The sequence below is a fragment of the Podarcis liolepis genome, assembly GCF_965112155.1.
Source record: "Podarcis liolepis genome assembly, chromosome: 11".
NCBI classification, from domain to species: Eukaryota; Metazoa; Chordata; class Lepidosauria; order Squamata; family Lacertidae; genus Podarcis; species Podarcis liolepis.
Genome location: NC_139565.1, coordinates 3,096,008 through 3,122,382, shown reverse-complemented (window position 1 = coordinate 3,122,382; position 26,375 = coordinate 3,096,008). Strand labels below are relative to the sequence as shown.

Sequence of the window (26,375 nt, the reverse complement as noted above, 5' to 3'; positions counted from 1 at the left end):
GTCTTTTTTGACAGTGCTCCCTACTTACAGAATTTTCACATACAGTGGTGCCTCGCAAGACGAAATTAATTCGTTCCGCAAGTTTTTTCTTCTTGCGAGTTTTTCGTCTTGCGATGCACGGTTTCCCATAGGAATGCATTGAAAATCAATTAATGCGTTCCTATGGAAACCGCCTTCAGACCAGGTCCGGGGACAGTCTGTGCCCCGACCTCTTCTGAAGGCTGGGGGGGACGGGGACAAGGGCTTTTCTTCCCACCCCCAGCATTTTAAAAAACCCCGGGACAGCGGAGGACTTCTCCTGGACCTCTTCTGAAGGCGGGCGGGGGGCGAAAGTCTTTGCCCCCCCGCCTGCCTTCAAAAGCCGTCCGGGAAGGCAGGCAGGGGGGAGCAAAGACTTTCGCCCCCCGCCCGCCTTCAGAAGAGGTCCTGGACCTCTTCTGAAGGCGGGTGGGGGGCGAAAGTCTTTGCTCCCCCCCGCCTGCCTTCAAAAGCCGTCCGCGATAGCGGGAAGCTCTTCCCTGCTATCCCGGACTGCTTTTAAAATGCTGGCGGTGGGGAGCAAAGCCTTTCGGCCCCCGCCGGCCTTCCTTGGACCTCTTCTGAAGGCCGGAGGGGGGGGGGGAAGGCTTTGCTCCCCACCACCAGCATTTAAAAGAGGTCCCCGGAGATTTCCCTATGGGCTTTCGTCTTGCGAAGCAAGCCCATAGGGAAATTCGTCTTGCGAAGCGCCTCCAAAACAGAAAACCCTTTCGTCTTGCGGGTTTTCCGTCTTGCGAGGCATTCGTCTTGCGGGGTACCACTGTACGTGAGTGGGGGCTTAGAACGTAACCCCTGCTTAAGGCGGGTTATCTGTCATAGTTATGATGCCCTGTAGCACCCCCTAGGCTCAGCGCCCAGTGAGGCAAAACTGGTTGCACTGCCCTAAATCCATCTCTTTTGTCAGAACGCTTCAGCATCTGTCTCATGGTAAACGTGGATGGGAAAGTGTGGGTATCTGAAGATGGATATTTAAAAAACAAAATAAAATTCTCTGCTAAGCATGTGTACTCAGAGGTAAGTTCAGTTGAGTTTACTGGTAATTACTCCCTGGTAATGCATAAGATAGGGCCTTTAGGCACCCTTTGCACTGTTAGTGTATATGTTTGTCTGCAGCTTTTTAAAAAATCACCTAAAAAAAGCCAGTACAGTGGTGCCCCGCAAGACGAAAAGAATTCGTTCCACGAGTCTTTTCGTCTTGCGATGTTTTTCGTCTTGCGAAGCACGGTCCGTTGCAACTGCGCCTCTTCAAGCGGCTTTAAAAAAAAAGCACAAGACGTTTTCATGTTGCGAAGCAAGCCCATAGGGAAATTTGTCTAGTGAAGCAATGCAAAAACGGAAAACCCTTTCGTCTAGCGAGTTTTTCGTCTTCCGAGGCATTCATCTTGCGGGGCACCACTGTACATAAAGCTTATGTGAGTTGTGAATGCAATGTGGGTTGCACTGGAAGGTAGCCTATTGAAAATTTCTGGCTGTACTGAAGATGTTTTGACTACTTCACTGCTCCTCTTGCAGTTTATCTGGATGGAACTCAATCACAGGAAGACCTTTATTCAAGGCTATACAATGATATAACACAAGAACTGGAAAAGTCAAGTAAGTAGCTAGTGGAAAGTTGGTCTAAGAGTATTAGACCAACCTGCTCCTTCAGAGGGAGTACAACTCCCATCTAGGGCAGGCTGCCTGCCTGATTCGCAGAAATAGGAATCTCCAAGCCAGGAGGGATTCAATCTAACTTAATTTGATGATATAACCTTTTTGTGATTCTGTCCAACTTGACATCTAAAAAATCTATAAAAACTAATGAGTGATTATAAAGAAGCTATAGCCCAGTGTTTGTGAATGTGTGTGTTTTTTCTCTTCCAACCTTTCAGATGATCGTGGTGCTATTGTGCATGTATAAAGCCTTGGCCTCGATGAGAGCAATAACAAACCTCATACATGAATATTTTAATATGTTCTGGCTAAAACAATGTTTTAAGAAGCTAAGTGAAGCCCTTCCAAAGCAGCAGTGAACCGTGAGCATATGTGACATTCTCATGGATATGCTTTCCAGCTAGTTTATTTGGAGTTACTGTTCTTTTGCAATGCTGCCATCCATTTGGAATCAAAACCTTAAAACTTTCAGAGTTTACTAAGAATGTTTGGACAGAAGAGAAATTACGTATCGTCTCATAGATGCTTTCTTCCAGGTGCAGTCTCTTCTCCTTGCTTAATGCAATAGTGAACCTAGCCACATCCACTGTCCTTTTCCTCCAACATAACAAAGGGGCAAACTTTCTATTACCCTACCTGCACCTCAGTGTTTTCCACTTTACTCTCCTGAATGCATCCTTTGTGATACATCTGTTCCTCCAATGTGAGTGGCATTGCAAGCAAGGCATCCTTTAGTGGAGCATCAGGATACTTTTGTAATGCTTGGTAAATATATTTTAGATATCTAAAATCTGCTTGCAGGAAGCTGATTTTTTTATTACAAAACAATCTTGTTTAATAAAAAAATTAATAAATTCTGAATTACAGGCAAGTTGTCATGATACATAACCTTATTGATTTTATTAAAAGGGGGAAACAATTACAGTAGAATGTAGTGAACTCTTTTTAGCACTGTCAGATACTCGGCAACCTAATAGACCATTGATAAGGGGTAAGAGAAATGACAATTATCTTCTCCGCAAGGCTGCCTAAAATCATACATAGTTTATAACTATGGGAGTCTATGAAAGAGACCAAGTCAAGTACATTACAAAAAAATCAAGAGAAACAAGCACCGGTCTTCATATACTTGTTTCTTAAATTGGTAGTGGCTAAAATATGCTATGATGGAAATAGGGCTGATCATTTAATGATTCCCCATCCCCTTGAATTCTGAATAGAGGCCAATAGGTATTTACCAATAGGTTCCACAGGGTTCAGCCCCAAGTCTGCAAAATGTGTTTTGCAATAGATGATTATTTTTTCTTTTGCAAGTCCTGATGTATTTTGTAGCATAGTAAGAATATATATATTTAAAAAACATAATACACAGATTGGTGGTTGGTATATGGTAGGACCAGCATTCTAGTGGCAGAGTTGTTCCGCCTGGCCTTTGGATTGGAGCCAATTTGATTCCCCCCCCTTTTCTTTTTTCTTTTCCTTCTCCTGCAATGAGGCTACATTTTAATATTTTAATGTTCCATTATTTTAATGTTGTATTTTATTTTTGTTTTTAAGTTGTAATCATTCATCTTGTTTTTATTATTGCTTGTAAGCCGCTCTGAGCCCGGCCTTGGCTGGGGAGGGCAGGGTATAAATAAAAAATTATTATATTATTATAGAGCAGTGGAGTCTGTTACAGCCATAATACATTCTGTTCCCTCTTCCTATATGTACATAGTGGGATGCTGTTGTCATTAGGAAAAATTTAGGTATCTCGCATTAAAATAACAAGGACTGCAGCAGCTGTAGCTAGATAGATATTTTATTTATTTCATAAATTTTATACACTGCTTGATTGTAGAAAAAACCAAGTGGATACTATTAAATACACATATACACACCAATTAATTTTCTCAGCTTTAGATGAAGGGAAAATACATCACAATTTTCCCCAGAGGCCTATAATGCTTCTGTATCCAAAGCAGCTTTGGGAATCCATCCATTCGCACGACACTTTCCTTGCTCGTGGACTTACCACGGGCTGGAGCGAGTCTTCCGTCTGACCAGCCGGGCTCTTCCGAGGAGGCCCCGCTGCAACTGCAGAGACCTTCCAGTTCCACAGGGTGGGATTTCAGGGCCGGAACCCCGACGGCCGCGGTCCCCCCCCCCCCGGGCCTCCCCCTCGCCCCTTCAGGGGGGCCTCGATCTCTGCGGCGGCTGCCGAGGCCCCGCTTCTTCCCTCGCGGAAGGTTCCCGTGCAGCCAGATGGTGGGCCCGCCAGGGAGGGAGCCGGGCGAGCCTGGTTCGCGGCGCCCGCTTCGCCTCAGCATCGCTCCCCGCGGAGCCCAGCGCCCTGAGGGAGCCGCACGACGGAGGCCGCTCGACCCGCGCCCGCAGAGGCGGAGGCGGCCCTCGACGTCGCGAGCGGGTTGGGCGGCTCGTATCTTCCCGCGAGAATTCGTTGGGGCGAAGGGAGGGAGCCTCGCGGCGCCACGCGGCTGCGCAGTCTCGGAGATCTTTCTGCGCGTGCGTGCGCGCGCGGCCTGAGGCGGGAGGAGGAGCCGGCGCCGCCGTGCGGGCGAGAGGCGGGCGCGCCCCTATGAAGCAGGAAGCGCGCGCCAGGAGCGCCAGCCGTTGGGCGTCGGGAGGAAGAGGGATGTCCGCCGCCGCCGCCGCGTGCGCTCTGTCCCGGAAAAGGCAGCTGCAGCCGGCGGGGAAGGCGATGCGCCGGGGGGGCCGGCGGAGCGGGCCCGGCGGAGAGGCCGAGGAGGCGCCGCGGGACGGGGGCCAGGCGCAGCAGGCTCCGCAGACACAGCCGGCGGCGGAGGGCGGAAAAGAGGCGGAGGAGGAGGAGGAGGAGTTGGAGAGGGAGCACTTCCGCAGAATCATCAACGCCTTCCGTTACTACGGGTAACCGGCTCCCCCCCCCTCCCCCCGGCTGGGCCTCTGGCCATCCCATAGTACTAGGGGGGTTGCTCCTCCCAAGGAACCCCGAGAGCTACTTCAGGATGGAGGAGCAGCAGAGAACTTGCAGCAGCTTCTCCAAACTAAAGTTGCCACGAGTGTTTGAGGGGAAGTCATGATGCTTAACCCGGGATAAAGTGGGAGCAGGGTAAATAAAGCAGTTAGTTCTGGTTATTAGAGGCAGGTTGGAAAGCACCCTTGTGAGATAATAGGAATATAATTCAGCACAGCTAATTAACAATAGGATCAAAATATCTTCAGTAGAGGCACTTGCAATTTGACTTGTGCACCAAAAAGCTTGAATTAAAGTACCTGCCTTATTGTTTGTGCCATGCTAACAGTAAATACTTGTATGGGACTGCTTGCTTGCATCCACACGTTTCAGACATCAGACTGGGAGGGTGCATCCAGACAAAAATAAGTGTAGCTTTTCCAAAGCTTGCTACATAAACACCTAATAGAATTCTAATGAATACAAATTTGTTTCTTTATCTTACAGATTAAATAGTGCTTTTGGTTCTGTTCGGCCTCTCAGTATTCAGTCCCTTGGTAGTTCCTGTCATTCATTGGGTGGTGCTGAGCAACTCCTATTTGATATCTTGGCCTTGGCAATTGGTGCCTCTCAAGCATATGAAACAAAAAAAGTTAAACCAACAGTACGTGGCAACCCCTAACAATTCCATAATAATTATTTGGAGAGCACCAAAGACAGACCTTCAATTTTCCATGCCTAGGGTAAAGAGGTGTATCTTCAGCAACTGATGGAGGCTTTAAAGAGATAGCGCTATGTGCACCACATGGGGGGGGGGTAACTAATGAGAAAGCTGTCACAAGCTGCAACTCCTGTGAACTTATGAGAGTAGTGGAATATATTTTTTTATAATATTTTATTAGTTTCCACAAAAAAACAAAATCATTACATTAAAACCCACCATAAAATAAAACATTTATAACAACTATATACTCAATCAATATTAAATCCACTTTGTGGGATTACTGGAATCCTCCGACTTCCCTCTATCCTTCCCTTGGTTCCTTTGTATTATCTTTATTCATGCATGTCTATAAAATCTTTATCTCTTAGTTACCTCCAAATTTAAACATTGTCTATCACATTATAAGTGGTTTTTTTAAAAAAATCCTGCTAATGTATTAACTTGCATACATTGCTTATGCAATAAACATTTACCATTCTTTTTTATATTTGTTGTCATCTTGATTTCTAAGTTTCCCAGTTAATTTCGTCATTTCCGCATACTCCTTTAACTTTGTTGGCCACTCTTCCTTGGTAAGGACTTCTTCTTCCTTCCCGTGTTAAGCTAGCAATATCTGAGCTGCCGTTGTTGCATACATGAACAAATGATTGTATTCTTTAGGTAGATCCATTACTGTAATACCTAATAAGAAAGCTTCTGGTTTTTAAACAAAAGTTACTTTAAACATTTTTTTCAATTCATTATATATCATTTCCCAAATTTTTAAAATAACCTTACAATGCCACCACATATGGTAAAACGTACCTTCTGCTTCTTTACATTTCCAACACTTACTTTCCCTTGTTTTATACAGTTTAACCAATTTAGCCAGTGTTAAATACCACCTATACTTCATTTTCATATAGCTCTCTTTAAGTAAAGTATAGGCCTTAAATTTTATATCATTCTTCCATGTCTTTCCCAATCTGTCATCTGCATATTATGTCCCACATATTTTGTCCACTTTATCATAACACACTTGACCTCTTCATTCTTAGTTTCCTATTGCAACAACATAATGTATATTTTTGATAATTTAATACCACTTTCTATTATTTCTCTCTGGAAATTTGAAATTTCATAGGTGAATCCTTTCTTTTTATCATGTTTTAATGCTTCATTTACAGTGGACACTCCGGATACGAACTTAATTCATTCTAGGGGTCCGTGCACAACCCGAAAAGTCAGCAACAAGAGGTGCCGCTTCTGTGCATGCGTGTGATAGAGCACTTCTGCACATTCTCAGAAGCGGCGCCTCTTGTTGCCGACTTTTTGTGTTGCGCATGGACCACCAGAAGGAGCACTTCTGTGCATGCACGCGCGGCGAAAGGGTTTGCTGCGTTTGCAACCCGAAAGTTACGTTACCCAAAGGCAAAGTAACCTGAGGTACCACTGTAATTGGAAATATTGTAGCCAGTCTGTTCCCTTTCCTTTTTTTTCTATGTAGGACTTTTATTATAATATGATTTACAAACAGTCGGGGTTCTTTGCCTGAAAATCCTTCACAGAATGACAAACCAATAATTTTGTCTCTCTAGAAAGGAAGCGGGATAAACTGCTTGCCAGAACAGCTTTTCTTCTTTACCTTTGGATGACCCTCACTTTCTGATTTCAACTTAAGTTCCTAGTCATTCAGGGCTTGATATGTTAACAGACTCTTGAATTGGGCTCAGTAGCTTACTGGCAGCCAGTGGAGTGTTGGTGTTTGCCACACCGGGCTTATTTTAGGTTTCAGAAGCTGTAACATCTTATGGTAAGAATGAGAACCACTTCACATATCAATAAAATGGGGACTAGGATGCGCCAGTGCCATGTCTTATAGCTTGTTAGAGTGATACTTCTCTTTTTAAAATTTTGTATCCCGTTCATCCACACTGCAGAAATCATTGTATGGACACACACACACACTGTACTAGGGCTAGCACCTGTCTGCAGTCAAAGCTTTTTATAGCTGTATTTATTGTATTGTGTTATGTTATGTTATGTTATATTATGTGTGTATTTGTATGATAATGATCAGTGCACTTGACTAATACTCAACATATTTCACTCCCAGCATTCAAAGGAATAAGGAATATAGTTAAATCATCCACTTAAATCCATAGGACCTTAACAGGGCAGTGCTTTATTGGAAGAATCTGAGGTGTAGAAAAAGCCAGAGTCCTGCTGCCTCACACTGCCCAATGCACAAGGGCAAATCACGGGAACAGGAGGGCTTTGGAGCCAGTTTCCCTAATATGACCCCAGGACACTCCCTCCCATTACACAAGATGTTTCAGTGCCTGCAATAGAGAAATTTGGAGGGTGGACCTCTGAAGCTCCACTCTGTTCTGTCTCCTGGGATGCCCTTCCAAGAACAGGACTACATTCTGAATTAGATAGTTTTGATTTAATTGTTGCTGCATATGTTTGCTTTGGTTGCATGGTGGGATGTACAGAACTCATGTATTTCTTACACAAGTAACTATATAAATGTACAATTAAAAATGGTCCCAAAGTAGGAATCCTCAGTGGGTTTACAATACTGGTATAGAACTTCAGTTTAATTTTGTTTATATTTGTTTCTGATGTTCATTCTGGTTTTTTTAAAATTCTAGCATTAATATGCATGAAAGAGTCAATCGTGCAGAAAGACAGTTCAGATCCCTTCCAGCCATTCAACAGAAATTGCTTCCTCAATTCCTTCCTCATCTTGACAAGATTCGGAAATGTATTGACCATAATCAAGGAATCTTGCAGACAGTTGTGAATGACTGCACACACATGTTTGAAAATAAAGAATATGGTGATGATGTATGTATAAATTGTACTTCAATACCAACTATTTGCTACTTCCCCTCTTTTATCAGTTTTATTTATTATCTCATCATAAATGTGTGTTTTCTTTTCTATAATTAATGTATGTTTTATAGAGGGATGGGGAACCTGTAGCCTTCCATATCTTGTTGTACTCTTAACTTCTGTCATTCTCAGCTAGCGTGTTCAATGGCAAGAAATAACATTAGAAACTCAGATGTATAATCTAATCGCCAAATGGCACCTCAAACCTAGATTATGGTTGCCGCAATGGAATGTCTAGGTGCCATTTCTTTCAAACAATGAAGTTTATTGATGTTGTTGCTAATGTCATTTCTGTACCGCTTTAGATTTTAAATAACAAATCTCAACGCAGTTGACAACACATTAAAACATCAAATGAAACTAGAATAAAACAAATTCAAGCTTCAAGTAAAATATCTCAGATCCTTCTCTAAGAGACATTTTGCTAACCCAGTTGCCAGCCTGGCATCCAGAGATCTCCATGAGGTTGCAATTGGACCTCCGCCAGTTGCATAACACACCTGGCTAGTTTCTAACACTGGTAAGAAATTAGGCGAATTGGAGTCCAACAAAATCAGGAGGGCCTCAGGTCCTCTTTCCCTATTATGCTGGGTTAATCAGTTATGAATATTATTCTTGTTCCTTGATACATATTAAATCATTTGATTAGACCACTTGATGGTTGTGTCCAGCATTAGTAACTATATTTTTACAGTTGAATACGCATAAAATTTCAGTCTTTGTAAGTTAACTATTATTGCACATTTATTCTATCATTTGGGCTGTATCACTTACCTCATAATTCATTTTAAATGCTTCTTTTCCTTGCAGAGCTTTTCGTTGATTTCACAGTCCATATATAGTTTTAAATGGCTCAGGTTCAAACTTCTCAGTGAAGTCTCGCAGTGTGTGGAATAAGCCCTCACTGAGATAAAATACTCAGTTTCCATGCTAGCTTAGCCTTCCACAAGCATTACTAGTCCATATATAGTTTCCACAGGCCAATTTGCCCATATTTCTCTGTTCTCAATCAGTTTAGAAAGGCCTCTGCTTGTTTGCCTAGAACAGACTCTTACTTGCCATATGTAGTGAAGTAAGGGGCTATTTATGTCTATGTTTACCCCCACCTTTCCTATTTCACTTAATAAATGTCCTGCTTTCTATAAAGAAGTATATTCAGAGAATGGTATGCTAAGGGTAGATGTGATGTTTTCACGCTTACTTCATTTATGATTCAGTTATTCAGATAGATGAGCCTGGAGGTGAGAAGGAAAAGGCATATCAACTAACTGCCCAACAGTGTAGCATTGTGAATAACAATTGTTGATTTTCTGGTTTTACACTTTTCTCAGGAAAATGGAAAAATTACACCAGCTTCAACTTTTGATATGGATAAATTAAAGTCCACCTTGAAGCAATTTGTAAGAGACTGGAGTGAAACTGGGAAACCAGAGAGAGATTCCTGCTATCAGCCAATCATTAATGAAATTGTAAAGAACTTTCCAAAAGACAGATGGTAAATCATTTTTTAAAGATGTATTTGAAAGGAAGGTATGCACAAGAATGCATTTGTTGCCAATGATCTTTAAACTGGGGAAAAACTATAAAACTGTTAGAATTGATCTTTGAAAATGTCCATGTTAGCTGCACAAGGAGAAGTTATAATAAACTTTGGCACACCTTACTAATATGATTTTGCTCAAAATGTTAAGGTTCAGCAGTTCAAAATTATGGCTGCACAGACAACACTCCAATTAGGTTGGATTAGCACCAAGAAAACTTAATGCATACTATTTATATTTTATCATGTGGAAGAACATGTTAGATATAAAAGTCTGATTTGGCTAATATTTTGATGTAGGGTTCTACAATCAGAAGGACTTAATGGCTATCTAATCTAGTCCTCTTTTCTAAAATAGAATAAGTACAGTGTACCACAAGTGGAGAACAGATACACTATTGGAAGATATTTATATCATCAGTATCTAAATAAATATTGCAGGAGATGAAGCTACACATTGGAGGAGAAGCTGAAAGCTATCCTTAAAGCAAAATAGAATAATTAAAGAAACACTATAATTCACATAATATTTTTTATTTTTTGCTCTTTATTTCCATAAATGTGAGGTCTGATTACACTGGTTATAAATAGCTAGCAATATTATAGCATTGGTTTCCTTACAGAATCAAAATGGCATTTCAGTCATGATTCAGAGTGCCTCTTCTAAGTTGTCACTTGGCTCTCTTGACAGAATTCCATTTACAACAATGGTGGGCTAGTCCGAAATAACCAGCCATCTCCAATCTCACTTTTAACTTAGCTTGCAGTCAGTGTTGCTGCATTACCTAACAAACAAGAGTTTTAAAGAAGATAAACGCTCAAAAGCTCATTCAAAATATAACATGAATACCCTTCCCTTGTTAGATTCAAGGCATTCAAGAATGTCTTCAATTGTAGAAAAATATACGGTAAGTTTTTATACATCTAAATAAAAAGGTGTTTTCCTTTGTTCTAAATAATCACATTCTCCCCCAGCTTAGTTGAAAATGGAATGTTTCCAAATATTTGGTAATTTAAGTTGTGCAGAAATGCTTATAGATTGTACATTTTCTGTCTTCCTACAATGTACTCTTTTTGTTGTTGTTCTATTTTATAAATTTACTGAAATTTGACCTTTCTGGCCTACACTAATGTTCTGTTAAAACTGTTTGTACACAGTTAATAGTAAATCTATAGTAAATAGTTTTACAAATAATGTAACTTATTTATATTATACTGGTAAATAAGCTGGATTGAAAGTGGAAATAAGTTTAAGGCTTCTTTTTTTGAAACTCTTGAATTTGTAGTGAAATTAGAAAAGATGTAGATGTTTTATACAAAACAGTCCTGTGCATGTTTGCCTAAGTAAGACGCATGGTCTTCAGTGGGACTTATTATCTAGTATGTGTGTTTAGGATAGCAGCCTTAAAACATCCTTTGACCAGGATGGCCAGTGGTTAGGAATGATAGAGATGCAGTCCTGCAACATTTTGGGGACACCATGTTGGCTGCATGTAACTTAGAACATGCCTCCAAAGACAATAATCAAATGTTTAAACTACTTTCAGGACTTTGGGATACAGGTAAAGTATTTGTGTTTGCAACAGATTAGCAAATTTGTATTGTTAAGACTTGCAACTGAATAAGATTTGTCTTGGTGGTTTATAGAATAAGAATGATTATTTGAGAAGTCATCCATCAGAGCTAATTGTGTAGGTAAAATCCAAACAGCAGCAGTAAAAATACATTTACTGTAATCAGCTGAAAGTCATAATGTAGTGACAAAGGTCCCACTACACTTTAGTATAGCCTTACTGGACCTGGTACTCTGTAGATGTTTTGGACTACAATTCCCATCACTCCAGCCAGCACAGCCATATAATGCGGGGGCTGCTGAGAGTTTATAGTTGTAGTCCAAAACCTCTGGAGGGCAAGAAGTTGCTGAAGGCTGCTTTACTACAGTCTGCGATCAAAGAAACAATGGCTTCTCCCCCTTTTGAAAATGAATCCAGTAGTCAGAACATTCAGGTCCTTTGTGGGACAGAGAACAGAAAGAAAGAAAGCATTGAAATTCACGTAGGAGGAGATCTGGAGATATTAGGTAAATATAAACCAAATTTAATATTACTTATCTGCTAAATAATGTGCTAATTTGGGAAACGGCACAAATTATCCATATAAATGTGATCAAACACCTGCAATATGTAAAAACCCTTGACAGGGCTATTCATTCTATCAAGTATCTTTATTAAAGGATTAACAATTATTTTTGTTGTGTTACAGGGATCTCTCCAAAGTTAATATCCTGGTACCTGGTGCTGGGCTAGGTAGATTGGCCTGGGAAATAGCTATGCTTGGTTATACTTGCCAAGGAAATGAATGGAGCCTCTTTATGCTCTTTTCTTCTAATTTTGTACTCAACAGGTACTTAAACTTGTTTTCAGTTGTTGATTGCTTCTTTATACATGTAGTTCTGTATTTATATCTCTGCTTTGGCCAATGTCAGACTTCTTTAAACCACAATTTCCCATTATTTTTGAATTGGGAATCTGTTGATCAATCCATGCTTATTAACTACGAAATGATAATGGTTTCCTATCCAGGTTAATAAGCAGAGGTTAAACTACAGTTCTCCAGAGCTTGGAAAAAATAACTAGAAACTATGTAATGTGTAAGCAGCCCACCATATCAGCGTGAAAACTGGGAGCGCAAGGAGAGGAGGACAGGAGCAGGGCAAGGAGGGAGGATATAGGCATGTAGTTCATTCTAGGGTCCATCCTTTTATCAGCCAAAATTCATTATGTCTGGATCAAGCTCCTGTGTGTACATGTTTATAAATCAGTAGACGGAACTGCTAAAAACATGAAATTGAAAAACATTTTATACTTTATTCATTTATGTACATAATTTATACCGTGACTTGAAAAAAATACTAAGTTGGTCCCTGGCCTTAGGCTCACAGTCTAAAAAGACATGACACACAAGGAAAAAGCAATAGGAGGGAGGAGGGGAAAATAAAGTTAAATCTTGGGGAGGGCGTATAACTTCAGGTATGAATCTGTACACACATAGTTATAATAATTTGAATAATTTGAAGATAGGTTCATGAGGAGGAAGCATGCTGGAGAACTGCATTACCTGCAAGCTATCAAAACTTTAATTTAAAAAAATGTTAATAGGATTAACAACTAACAAAAATTAAAGCTAACCTCAATCTATTGCTTTAAGAATCTTAGAATATACTACATTTTGAGAGGTAGGACCAGACTTTTAAATGGTGAATGGTTTGTCTGATTGCTTCTTTTGTAACTCTTTATAATATCTTGTTAATGAATAATGGACCTTCAGGATGATGTTAAATTAACTACCTCTAAAATGCAGATTGACACTCCCTATCAACTTGTGTTACTGAAAGTCAAACTAAAAATTTTAAGCTTTGCAATTTTTACAAGATTCTTTTGTGAGTGGCAAGGTGAAATTGTTGTTTTGATAATCATATGTTACAGATGCTCTGAAACTAATTCATACAAACTATATCCCTGGATACATCAGTTTAGCAATAACAAGAGATCTGCTGATCAGATACAGCCAGTTTATTTCCCTGATGTTGATCCTCACAGTCTTCCTCCTGATGCAAACTTTTCTATGACAGCAGGAGATTTTCAAGAAATCTACTCTGAGTGTAGTAAGTAAGAAAAAAATAACTAATATTCAGACGATAAAATTTATGCCTTTTGCCTCTCCTTAAGAGAAAAACTGTAAAACAAAACTGATTATGTGACAGATACTACTGTGTTTTATTAAGTATTTTAATGCAAAGAAAAATCAGTCCTTATGTTGTAAAATAATTTTCTACCTATTATTTTTTTTAAAAAAAAAACTTTAATATGCCTTCCCCTGTAAGTTTATCTTCTTTAAATGTTTGTTTCCCCTGATTCAAAAGTTAAGAAGGTGAAATTGTTTACTGGAAGTTACTAGAAACATGCACAGATTGTTGTTTTTAGTTAACTGACTTGCTACAGAGGTTGTAACTGAAGATTAGGTGTGACCTATTCTTCACTGAGAGTAAGCAGGGCATATTCAGTAAGCAGTGAACACGTGCTTAACCTGTGTCAGTCTCGATGAGAGGCTGCAGCTAGAATCACCGCTGATCTTAGAAAATTTGGGCTGCCCTTGCTGTGCATTTTCATGTCCTAGACCAGCTCTCTTGTCTGAATACAAAGTCCATCTAATACCAAGGTCTAGAAGTCAAATTAATCTTTTGTAAAAGGGACTTTGCTTCAAGATTACTTCTATATGATTTACTTCTGTATCATTGGCAGTGTTAGCATATCATTTGAAACCATGGTTTAGTGTAGAGGTTACCAATCCTTGTGGCTCATTGAACTTAAGAATGTAAGAGAAGCCTTCTGGATCAGGCGAGTGGCCAGTCTAGTCCCACACCCCATTCTCACAGTGGCCAGCCAGATGCCTGTGCGAAACCCGAAACCTGGACATGGAACAACAGCATTCTGCCCACCTGCAGTTCCCAGCAGTGATAGCCTTTCTCTCCATGAATTTGATGTGCAAATGTGGCAATTTTGTACAACTAGAGGGAGTTTTTTGGCCAGGGCTAGCCAACATGCCTTCCCCCCAAGATTTGAACTACTGTTCCCATCAGTTTAATGGGCCATTGGTCAGGGATGATGAGAGTTAATGCTGAAAATACCTGGAAGACAACCATGTTGGCTATCTCTGTCTTAGGCCCAACGGAACAAAAAGCAATAAAAAGTGAGTAATAATGTGAGATTACCTCAATTTCTTTTGGAGGCATGAATATATGGTTCAATTATGTGTGACTCCCCCACTCCCTGCAAAAAAGCTGCTCCTCTGGAACACTGATGCACTGCAAAGGGGTGCAGCTGGGGAAGGAAGATGGAGAGGGAGGAACCTCCACTAAGCAAGGGGAAGTGCTTTTCTGAAAGTATCTCTTAGTTCCAAAAGTGCAGGTAACAGTGCACAATAAAATATTTAAAGCTAGATTACTTTCTGTCTTTATACAGATATATGGGACTGCATAGCAACCTGCTTCTTCATAGACACGGCACATAATGTCATAGACTACATTGACACAATATGGAAAATACTCAAACCAGGAGGAATATGGATCAATTTAGGTAACTTGCTATTTTGTTGAGTAATTGTAGCAGAAAAAACTAATGTTAGAACTAGTTTGTACAATTAAGGAGAAAAACTCAGCTTGATCTGTACTTCTTGAACTAAGTGGATTTTAAATATTAAGACTTTTTTAATGCCAATCCATTTTGTCAAAATTTTCTCTAAAATTGGACCTACACAGATTCAACAAAAAGGATGCCAATGAGCATATGAGGTTTGGACTTGTTTGTTCCATCCCGCAGGGGTTGGGGACCCATTCAGATAGTCTGCTCCTGGAGACTAATGGAATCCAATGGATTTCTGATTGCTCTGTGGGATTCTTTTGGTAGATAGAGTGGGCCAAGCTTAAAGGTTCTGCTGTTACTATATGAAGCCCTAAGCAATTTGGAATCAGCCTACTTGAGAGACTTTCTTCTCTGTTACCGACCTGCCTGGTCACGGAGATCATCTGAAGAGTTCTTCCACCAACCAGGTGTTGTTATATGCTCCTGGGGTCTTTTGGGGGGTTATTCAGAGCAGCGCCTTTAGTAAGGTGGCACCCTCTGTGGGAAACATTCCTCCTGCATTTTAGACATTCACTGATGATTTTCAGGTTTTTTAAAATAAACCTCTTCATTTATGCAAGTCTTCCGGAGGAGTGACAGCAGCCACATTTTTTATTTTGACCATGGTGCATTCCACTAGCTTTTCATAGTCTGTGTTTCTTTAAAAAATTATACCCTGCTTTGGAAATTTTTAAAATATTAAGTGGTTTATAAGTATAAATAAAACAATTAAAAACAAAATCTAGATTTATAATGTAGTATTAAGATGCATTCAGTTCTGTCCTTGATCTACAGTAGTTGTTTTAGGGTTGGCAGAATTTATGAGTGAGTATCAGATACATTTGACAAGTTAATTTTACTGACCTTTTCATTGTATCATAGGTCCTCTTCTTTACCATTTTGAAAATTTAGCAAATGAATTATCTATTGAGTTAAGCTATGAAGATATAAAAAGTGTTATATTGCAATATGGATTCCATATAGAGGTAAGTATTTTTTTCTGTTATATTAGCACACTAAGAATAATCTAAAACATTCACTATTAGATTTCAGATAGTGCCCCACCAAATTTTGTCTTCCGTCAGCCCTGTGTCATTAAGATGCGCTTTCAGTCATCACAAATACTAGTACTGATATTGGGTGTTCAAGTGCCTATCAGTTTGGCCTCAAAACACCGCAGCCCAAAATAAGGTAGTGCTTTCTGCATAATGGATGCAGCTGCTTTATCCATATTATGCTGGTGTTGAAATATCTGGCTGGCCTGCCTGTTAGCTACCAAGCCAAGTTCCAGGTTTTGTTGTAGAAATTTAAAGTCCTAAAAAAACTTGGGACCAGGATTTTTTAATGTTCCCGTATCTTTTTTATCCTTATTATTGCCCTGCTATTTGTTGTTTTAAAACAATAAAACAATTTGGCTTTTGATGTATTGCTGCCTTTTAATCTTTGGGTTAGATCCAAATTTAGTCACACATAGGGTGGACCCACTGAAACCAATAGGACTTAAAATGATAATTACTAACTTAAATCCTGTTGATTTCATTGGGTCTGTGCTAAGCATGGCTAAGTCTGGATCCATACAAACATAAGAAGAGTAGGCCGGGGCAATGTATCAATACATTGCTCAGGGCTGGTGTGAGGGGCAGACTCTGAAACGGACGTTGCTCCTGTGTCCCTCTGCTACCCGTGCTGCTGGTAGTAAAGGGACTCTGCTTTCAACATTGGGCTGCTGGTAGTAAAGGGGCTCAGGAGCAAACAGCAGGGACATTGAGCCTCGCCCAGCTGAGGAGTGGGAACTTACTTGCCCCCCAGCTGAGTAATGCAAACAAGTTGTGTTGTCCCAGCCCTCAGGGTGCTGGGGTGGAAGCACCTCTGTTCCTGCAGTGAGGGCTGCGGCAGTTTCACCCCACACCTCGCAGGCTGGGCCAAAGCAGCTTCTTGTTTCAGCACTGTGCTGTATCACCAGATCCGTGATATTTGGCTGGTGATACAATGCGATATTGAAAATCTGACATTGCCCAGCCCTAAAGAAGTGCCTGCTGGATCAGGCCAAAGGCCCATTTAGTCCAGTATCCTGTTCGCACAGTGGTCAACCAGATACTTGTGCGAAATCAGGGAGCAAAACAAGAGCTGAAGAAAACATTTCCTTTTTATATATTTATATTTCATTTGTTTTTGTACCTATTGGAAATTCTATTGAAGGGAGGTATACAATGAGGGGAGAAAGTATTTGATCCCCTGCTAAATTTGCCCATTTGCCCCCTGATCTTGCATGGAGCCCCAGACTGAGGGAGGTTGACATTTTGTTTTCCTTCCATTTGCAAATTATTGCACCAACTGTTGTCACCTTCTCACCAAGCTGCTTGGCAATAGTCTTGTAGCCCACTCCAGCCTTGTGCAAGGCTACAATCTTGTCCCTGACATCCTTGGACAGCTCTTTGGTCCTGGTCCTGGTGGCTACTTTGGAATCTGCTGGATTGATTGCTTCTGTTGACAGGTGTCTTTTGTATAGGTACTGTAACCAGCTGGGATTACAGGTACGACCTCTCCCTTACAGCAGGTGCTTCTAATCTCAGCTCATTACATACAGTGAAAATATCAGGTAGCCTGACATCTGGCTGGTTGATAGGGGATAAAAAAACTTACTTCACTCATTATAATGCACATCAGTCTCTGACTTTTGTCCTCTGAGTTTCTGGGGGGTTTCCCTGTTGTTATTCTGTCTCTCACAGCTACAATAAACTTACCATTAAACTTATGGACTGGTCATTTTTCGTCAGGGGGCAAATTTATCAGGGGATCAAATACTCCCCCCCTCACTGTATTAATTTCTATAATAATAACATATATGAATGAAATGCCTACAAGGGTTTTCAAGAAAGTCTTGTTTATTTTCAGGTGGAGAATGAATCTGTTTTGACCACATACACTGTGAATGAGCTATCTATGATGAAATATTACTATGAATGTGTGATGTTTGTGGTTAGGAAACCAGGAAGCAGTGTCTGAAGTGGATTATCCAGGAAGAAAAATGCACAGTGGCTTCTGGAATTATGACTGAACACAACCTCATATCAGTGGTGCCTTTTTATCCATCACAGAATGTAGCTCTGTTGTCTATTTTTTTAATCTATCCTATAATCTCCAGATGTGTACTTCTGGATATTTGTATCTGCGTAATGAACATAGAGAGCAAACACTCCTGTATCATTTCTTCAAATTCCGATTAATGTTTTTTTTCTGACGGGTAATACTTTGCAAATACCATTATTAACACTTGCAGTTCTCTGTAAGGTATAAAATGGTCTACTTTAAGTTTTCTTTGAAATAATATCTAACGTCATATTGGATACACAATTCATTTTTTGTCCCATGTTGTACAGAAAACAAGACCACTCCTCATCTTAGCATATTTAACTACTATTTGGGTGACTTTACTCCCCATAGAAATTTTGATCTTCCGCAGTCTGATAAGCAGCAGCATCATGTGAACTTGGTCTTCTACTGTAAAAATGTAAAGAGTTTATAAAAATAACACGTGCATTCACAAGAAAATTTTAACGTGACTCTGACTGATATTTGCGGCTGGTGCATTTTTAGATTTTTAAAATATATATATATAAACAGTTATACTATTCTTCATGCCATTTTAAGCATTTGATGGGTAATTTGAAGTAATATCTGGCTGCAGTCACTTAAAAAAAAGAACTAAATTAAGACTTAACAGTAATGTTTGTACATTAGTACTTTGATCCCATTAAGGGTGTTCTAATTATGACTGAAATTGATGGGTTTAATGTCAGCTGTGGGTTTACTATTTTAAGAAATTGTATTTTGATGGCATTAACTACACAAAGTTAAACAAATATGGGTAGAGCAGTCCCAATCCACCACAGTGTAGTTGGTTTTTTTAGGTGCAGGTATTGCTTCACCCAGCTGTCCATATTCTGATGTACAGAACTTCCAATGGAACTTTCCACTGGGGAAAGCTACTCTTAGCAGTATTTGTATGGCTTTGGAGCTGGGATGCCAAAGATTCATGGGACCCTAAGCCTGTCCATCCAGCATCAACAGGCCTGGAGCTGATGCAAACAAAAAGAAAAGAAAAATTAGGAGTTTTCTTCCTGCTCCCCCCCCCCTTCTGCCCTAGCCAGTTCAAGCAGCAAGGCTCCAGATGGTTGGTGCTCCTACATTGTGCTAAGCCCTACTGCTGTTGCTGTTGCTGCCTCCCAGCAGTTTGAATTTCTTTCTCAGTTACTGTTTTAGTATTAGCAGTTCTACTGAATCCACCTGCATTATGATGCACATGTGAAGAAGCCAGCTGACATCTATGCTTATGAGCTACTGCCATTCAGCTTGTGACCTGCTTGTTAGCTATTCTTAACTGAATGTCATGCTAATCACCCACCTATTTGCACACACATAATTCTTTCTGGAATTATACCCCACTGATGTCCGATAGGCTGAGTTTCCAAATTGTGTACAGGTTTTCTTTAAGATTAATTATAGTTAGAATTACAACTTAAATTAATGATCAGATCCAGATATTGCAAGACATGAGATGTGCTGGGTGCTTTTTCTGCATACCAAGTATGATGACCTGACAAATACAATCTAGACTGATAACTAAGCACAATGGCTTCATTTTCAAAAATACTTTTAAATTATTAAAGTTATACAGTACTGAGGAATAGGTGAAATCTAGGAAGTGTGACTACCTTTTACTGAGGACATCAAATAACACAAGGTTGTTGAATGGTTAGGTTTGTGGTTATGTGCTAGCAAAAGTCTGAATGACCAATTACTATTTATTTTTTTCATTTTAAAGGGAAAAATCGCCTCTATCTGGTTTAACTTAAAATGCAATGTATAAGTTTGAAAAGTTGTTTAGCACTGATTTCTTAATTTACAAAGTCAACCCACATGCAGCTGATATAACAAAGAACTGTTTATAGATGAACATTAAAATTCAGCAACTACTTAATTAACTATCTAATTAGACGCACTTGCTTCACCTTCCCCGTTCCATGCCCTCAAGTGCTTTTGCCTGGCCGAAATTTGTTCATGAACTGTGTGGTAAGTTTATTCCTTGCCTGCATGAAGAACGGAAAGTGTGTGTGGGTAGAAACCACAATTTTGCGAGGGTGCCATTCATTCCGTCCCTCCCTCCCTCCCTCCCCCTGCCTGCTTTTGCTTCTGGCATTGCCCCCCCCCCCCCGTGGGGGGGTTGCTTGGGCAGAGGCCTTATCCCTTGCGCTGAGACCCCAGAGCGATCCTAAGAATGTGGAATCGGAAGTAACTCCCATTGCATCCCCGGAAGCTTCCTTTCTTCTGAGCGTGTCTCGGGTTGCCGCGTTCACACGCGCATTGGGCGCGCTTGCGGGGAGCGCTACTCGCCAGGCCGCTCTGGAGGCGCGTCTCCGCCAGGGGGCGCCGGCGAGGGCTCCCCGCGCGTGCGCACTTGAGGCGCGGGGCTTGGCGGCGGCGGCGGCCCCCATGGCGAAGCGCGGCGCGTTGGCGTGTCACGCGCCCGGGTGCGAGAGCTTCGCGGCTGCCGCGCCGCCGCTCCTGAAGCGCCGCCGGGCCGAGGCGGAGAGGAAGGAGGAGCCGCCGGGCGGAGGAGGAGGAGGCTGCCTGAAGCGCAAGAGGGCGGCGGAGGAGGAGGAGGAGGCGGCGTTGCGGGCCGCCAAGAGGCCCTCGGTGGCCCCGGGGGGCGGCGTTGCTGGCGCCCCGGGCTCCGTGTCGGCGAGGGGCGGCCGCCCCAAGGCTCCTCTCGAGGAGGTAAAGAGGCCGCGGGGGGGGGAGGGCTTCCTGAATCCGCACAACAGCCCTGCCAGGGAGGCCCGGAGGAGGAGGCGGCGGGGGGGACGGACCCGCGCAGGACCCTCAGCCGGGGGTCCCGAACATCTGGAGAGCCCCGCGGGTCGGGGGGGGGGCGTCTGGGGCAGAACCAGGTTGCAGCAGCCCCCCCCCCCCCAGTGAGGAAAGGGGCAAATGGAGGGAAGGCTTCTGAAGGAAATCCCTTTCCTGCATTTCGCGAAGCGTAGCAGCAGATAATATTCACGGGCAGGCGCCCCCTTTCCAGCAGCCTCCAGCCAGGTGCCCCCCCGGTGCCCCCAACGTGCACCTGGCGTTGTCATTATATACTTTTTAACACACCTTTCTGCACGTGCCTTTGGGAGCAGAGGGTGCGATCAGAATATTCCTCCCACTTAATGTAAATGTATTGCACGTGGTTTAATTGTGTTGAGCGGAATGTAACCTGCCATGGTACTATGTGGTGAAATATGTAAATAGAAATTATGGGTTGACATTTTGATGCTGACATCGCTGTATAGACGCTGTGAAAAATTTGCGCCCCTGAGCAGCACTGATCCCACAATAAACACCCACGAGTAGCCCATAGGTAGAGCCATAAAGGGGGCAGTCTGTCTGCAACTGATTCAGTTTCTCAATCAACATTATATTTAGATATCATGGCTAGTTGGTAAACCTTTCGTAAATTTACATAAATTTAAAGCTATATATCATAATGGTTATCATCACCACAGTAATTTTTATTAATGAATTATGCATTTGTGAAATACTTTACTTTGTTTCTCTAATATATTGTTAATCAATTTCATTAGCTGCTCTTGAGTTATGCTACTATTGCTATTATAACCTAAAGGATAATATTTCCCCTTTTGCACCATTCATTATTTTATATATCTCTATTGGCTTCATTAGCGTGTTACTTTAAACCACAGTTTCAAATAAACTATGGTGTAAAGTGAGCAAGCAGTGTGCATGCTGCTAAAATCAAGTGAAGTGGGTTTCAGGAAAATTTTGAATTTGCATTAGGACATTTTCTGACGACCTAGAAGGTGATAGAATGTAGCATGTTTATCTTACTTTTATTTAGTAAACAAAATATGTCTTGTATGATCTAGTTATGATTCCTACATTCCTGCATTTCAAGGGGTTGGACTAGATTATCCCCGGGGTCTCTTCCAGCTCTATAATTCTGTGTTCCATATGATTCCATATGATTGATCTCTTCAGTCAGTGGAATTGGCCCTTTTACACAAAGGTCCTCAAATGCATGTTTGGATTAAAAGATCAAAAACTGTTGCCTTAAAGAAATAATCCTTGCTATTTGATTTTTTTATACATTTCTTCCACTCAAAATGTAATAATACATACTGCAGCTTCTAGTATCTGTAGAGAGGGGGATGATTCACATCTTCTCCCTTGTCTCAAACGTTCAGCGGAAGGTAGTGGTCTACAGTGGTACCTCGGGTTACATATGCTTCAGGTTACTGACTCCGCTAACCCAGGAATATTACCTCGGGTTAAGAACTTTGCTTCAGGATAAGAACAGAAATCGTGCGGTGGCAGCGGGAGGCCCCATTAGCTAAAGTGGTGCTTCAGGTTAAGAACGGACCTCCAGAACGAATTAAGTACTTAACCCGAGGTACCACTGTATTTTGTTCAGCATTTGCAGAACTCAAATCTTCCTGGTCTTCACTGGTCTTCCTTTTCCCTGTAATTGGTGCCTTCCCACTTTTCTTTCTCATTCTGAGTGCCTGGCATGCAGAGAATCAAAGTAAGCTGCTTCCTTCTTCCCTCAAGTCAAGTTCCAATGGAGGAGGGTGACATTTGTTCATGCTTTTCACTGAATCCTCAAGTTCCATTGCCAGCTTCATTTTTGGAGCTGGGGAGAGGATATGGGGAGTGTGCCCCACGTTGTGCAGACATTTCTGCAGCACAGCATAAGACCACCTTTTGGGGGGGGGGAGTCATGATCCTGCCAACCACAAATTTTGGGTTGGCCACCAAAGCCAGCAAAACTGCATATCTTTGGCAGGCTAAGTACAAGACCGTGTTGTAATTACGAGTAATTATTTCCCAGGATATTATTTTTTGTTCTCCAGCCAATCCACCAGAGGGGGTGCAAGTTAAACTGTTTCTTAAATCCATTTTGCTTGATGTGAGGGTAGGCTCTTTCCTTCCTTTATTTCTTTCTCTGTGTGATTGTTAGCAGGTAATGCAGCTAGATAGACTCGAAGAAAAAAATGCATGTGAGGGTGAGAACTGTGCAGATAGAGAACAGTAGCTTATTTTAGCAGCAATAACTGTCACTATGAGAACAACTAGTTCTAGGCCTAATGGACAAAATAAAAACTGAAAAATCACTGGTTCTGGATGGTATCAATCCCCATGTTCCGAAAGAACTCAAATGTAAAATTTCTGATCTGTTAACAAAAATATGTAATTTGTCCCAAAATTAGCCTCCGTACCTGAGGAGTGGAAAGTGGCCAATGTTACACAATTTTTTCAAAGAAGAATATGGGAGATCCCGGATATTACAGGCCAGTTAGCTTAATGTCTGTCCTGGGAAAACTGATGGAAAATACTGTTAAACATATAAAGACTATGAAAAGCTTATAGATAAAGGTGATCCAGTTGTCATTGTGTACTTGAATTTTCAAAAAGCTTTCAACAAGAGTCCTGATTAAGTTTTGCAGTCATGGAATAAGAGGTGAGGGACTCTTGAGGGTTAAGTGACATGAAGAGTAGAAATAAATCGACAGTTCTACTGATAGAGCGATGAAGAAATTGGAGTGTCTCCAAGGGGGTTGGTATTGGGACCTGTGCTTTTTAATTTGTAAATGATCTAGAGTTAGTTATGAGCAGTGAGGTGGCCAGATTTGCTGATGATATTAATTTGTTCAGGATCGTTAAAACAAAAAGGATTGTGAAGAGTTCCAAAAACACCTCTCCATATGAGTGGATGGCTGTAAAAAGGCCAGTGCAGTTCAGTGTAAATAAGTGTAAGTGCAACCCAAATGATCAAGGGGCTGGAGCAACTGCCCCTATAGGCTACTCACCTTCTCTCTAAACCAAACAGTCCCAAACGCTGCATCCTTTCCTCATAGTGGACAGACAAAACAAGTACGTCACGCAGCACATAATTAAACTATGGAACTCTCTCCCACAGGAGGCATTGATGACCACCAACTTAGATGGCTTTGAAAAAGGATTTTAAAAATTAATGGAAGATAAGCCTAGCAATGGCTCCTAGCCATGATGGCTTTGCTCTGCCTCCACAGTCAAAGGCAGTGTGCTTCTGAATTCCAGTTGCTGGAAACGGGGGGTCACGCTTGCAGGTTCCCCAGAGGCATCTGAGAACGTCATGCTGCCCTAGCTGGACCATTGGCCTGATCCAGCAGACCCTCCTTGTGTTCTTAGGATAAATGTTTGGCTGTGTGAGTCTCTCTCTCTCCATTGCACATGTTCTTTGCTTTAGATCCTGGCTCTTAATTTTCACTAGACTGTGGAATTTTTCAAAAATAGAGATTCTAAAACAGTTTGTAGATTTGGCTTGTCAATGCAAAGTGCTTTTTTAGAGGTGTTCATTTTTCTGCTGAAGTGATACCTGTTAATTACGTTTTATTTTCCTAGCCTGAAGATGATGTTTGGCGCTACAACTCCTTCCAGTACTGGAGGTCTCCATTGCCTGCTATTGATTTGTCTGATATTCTGGATTTAGAAAAAGACGATGCGATAGATGCAAGACGGTCCAGCAGTGTTTGCCTCTCAGAAATGGAAACCTGAAACCTGATTCATTCTCAAGTTACTTTGCTGAAGTTGGTTTCTTCTTTTGCTTGGAAAAGTAAGCAGAGATGATAGCCGGTTGGAGAAAAATATGCTTTGAAGGAAGGAAAACGTCTTAAAAAGAAAGAATGGCAAAAGAACCATCAGTGGACTGTCTAGAAAATTGATGGTATACACATACAGAATGAAGGGAGCATGAAGCTTGGAGAAATATTGGAACATTTGAAAATGGATGTATGCTGACCAAAAATACACATACTGTAGTTGGTACTTACTTCATTGAAAGAAAGTCAGAAGCGTGTGTCAGATAACTCAGTTGAGATCTGTGCTGTCTTTGTTGCTAGACAAAAAATATTGTTGCCTAACCAAAAGATTTCTTTTTAAATCCACACTTCTATGCAGAATGATGGCAATGGATATCATTTTTTTTGCCAATGCCATGGTACAAGTTTCTTTAAGCGTTTTTGAGAGTGGTGTGAGAGTAAAAATGATGTCAGGAGCTGATTGCGTTTTGCCTTGAGCCGTCAAATACATGGACTGCGATGGACAAGGAAAAGGAACCATGCTGAGCCCAATGTGGGACTATTGGGCACATTTCTTGGGACTTATTGATGGAAGGCTCCAATCCTACCTAGTTAATATGTTTGATTCTTTGTGTTTTGTATCATGTGCTTGTCAGATATTGGACTTAAGTATGAATGTTACCATTTAATATTCTTTGCTAGGAATGACTACGTGAAACTAGAGAGTTTACCAGTAGACTTCAGCTTCAGATCTGCTAATCATTTCATAGTGTTATTCAAGTTAAATGACATTTCTTTATTAATCCACCATACCTTTGGCATATTTGTAGAAATACTTTTCACTGTGTAATAAAATCTCCAGTAAAATTTGTTTTTTTTTTAAAAAAAACCCTATGAAGTAATGCTCATATTGATTATCTCATTTGAAAACGTCACTTTCGCTGTGTGCCTGGATGCTTTGTCAATAAGCTTTTCTGGGGTTGGGGGTGGCTTTTAAGAATGTACATTCAGTGTTAACAGTGTACACATTGTACTTTTTCCTTAGCTGTAGAAAGGAAAATATGATTAGACTTATCACAGCCCAAGTTTTTATTGTTTCCACTGTTCCACACATCATCTTTTACAGTGGTACCTTGGGTTACAGATGCTTCAGGTTACAGACTCCTAACCCAGAAATAGTACCTCAGGTTAAGAACTTTACTTCAGGATGAGAACAGAAATCGGGCAGCGGCAGCGGGAGGCCCCATTAGCTAAAGTGGTCTGCAGGTGAAGAAGAGTTTCAGGTTAAGAACGGATCTCCAGAATGAGTTAAGTTCTTAACCCGAGGTACCACTGTACTTTTAAGTCCAAATGTATACTTATGTACATTTCTTGGATAAATTTAGACTAGAGGTATCCCTCGTAGAAACCCAAAAGAAAAGGATGCAGACTCCAAGTCTTTATTGATAGGCCTTTTGAAATGCAAATAATGCATAGGGACAGCCTCAACAATTAGCAATAGGCTGTAAATAACCACTTCAAAAGCAATGGTGTTTTTTATACACTTTCTGATTACACACATGGTTTCTATTCACCAATCAAAGGATCACAGCAATCTTAATAGATGCAACCCAGTGTCATCTTCCTGAACCAATCAAAATCATTTACCGTATTTTTCGCCCTATAGGACGCACTTTTTCCTCTCCAAAAATGAAGGGGAAATGTGTGTGCGTCCTATGGGGCGAATGCAGGCTTTCGCTTTAGCCTGGAGAGCGAGAGGGGTCGGTGCACTGACCCCTCTCGCTCTCCAGGCTTCAGGAAG

General features: G+C 41.2%; 2 protein-coding genes across 2 annotated transcripts in view; both read left to right on the top strand.

The window, feature by feature from the left end:
- Nucleotides 1-18,506, top strand: part of CARNMT1 (carnosine N-methyltransferase 1) — a 28,934-nt gene extending 10,428 nt beyond the window's left edge. Inside the window, exons 8-16 of the mRNA XM_083464335.1 lie at nt 1,552-1,632; nt 3,630-4,584; nt 7,991-8,186; nt 9,566-9,729; nt 12,037-12,177; nt 13,260-13,438; nt 14,796-14,909; nt 15,837-15,940; nt 17,850-18,506. Of these exons, the coding sequence (XP_083320461.1) occupies nt 1,552-1,632; nt 3,630-4,584; nt 7,991-8,186; nt 9,566-9,729; nt 12,037-12,177; nt 13,260-13,438; nt 14,796-14,909; nt 15,837-15,940; nt 17,850-17,960 (2,045 nt within the window). The 3' untranslated portion in view covers nt 17,961-18,506. The remainder of the gene's footprint in view (nt 1-1,551; nt 1,633-3,629; nt 4,585-7,990; nt 8,187-9,565; nt 9,730-12,036; nt 12,178-13,259; nt 13,439-14,795; nt 14,910-15,836; nt 15,941-17,849) is intronic.
- Nucleotides 18,507-20,443: 1,937 nt separating this feature from the next.
- Nucleotides 20,444-25,449, top strand: LOC310688489 (uncharacterized protein C9orf40 homolog). The gene is made up of 2 exons (XM_083465064.1): nt 20,444-20,732; nt 24,399-25,449. Exons 1-2 carry the CDS (start codon nt 20,448-20,450, stop codon nt 24,549-24,551), a joined length of 438 nt encoding a protein of 145 aa, XP_083321190.1. The 5' UTR covers nt 20,444-20,447; the 3' UTR covers nt 24,552-25,449.
- The last annotated feature ends 926 nt before the right edge of the window (nt 25,450-26,375 follow it).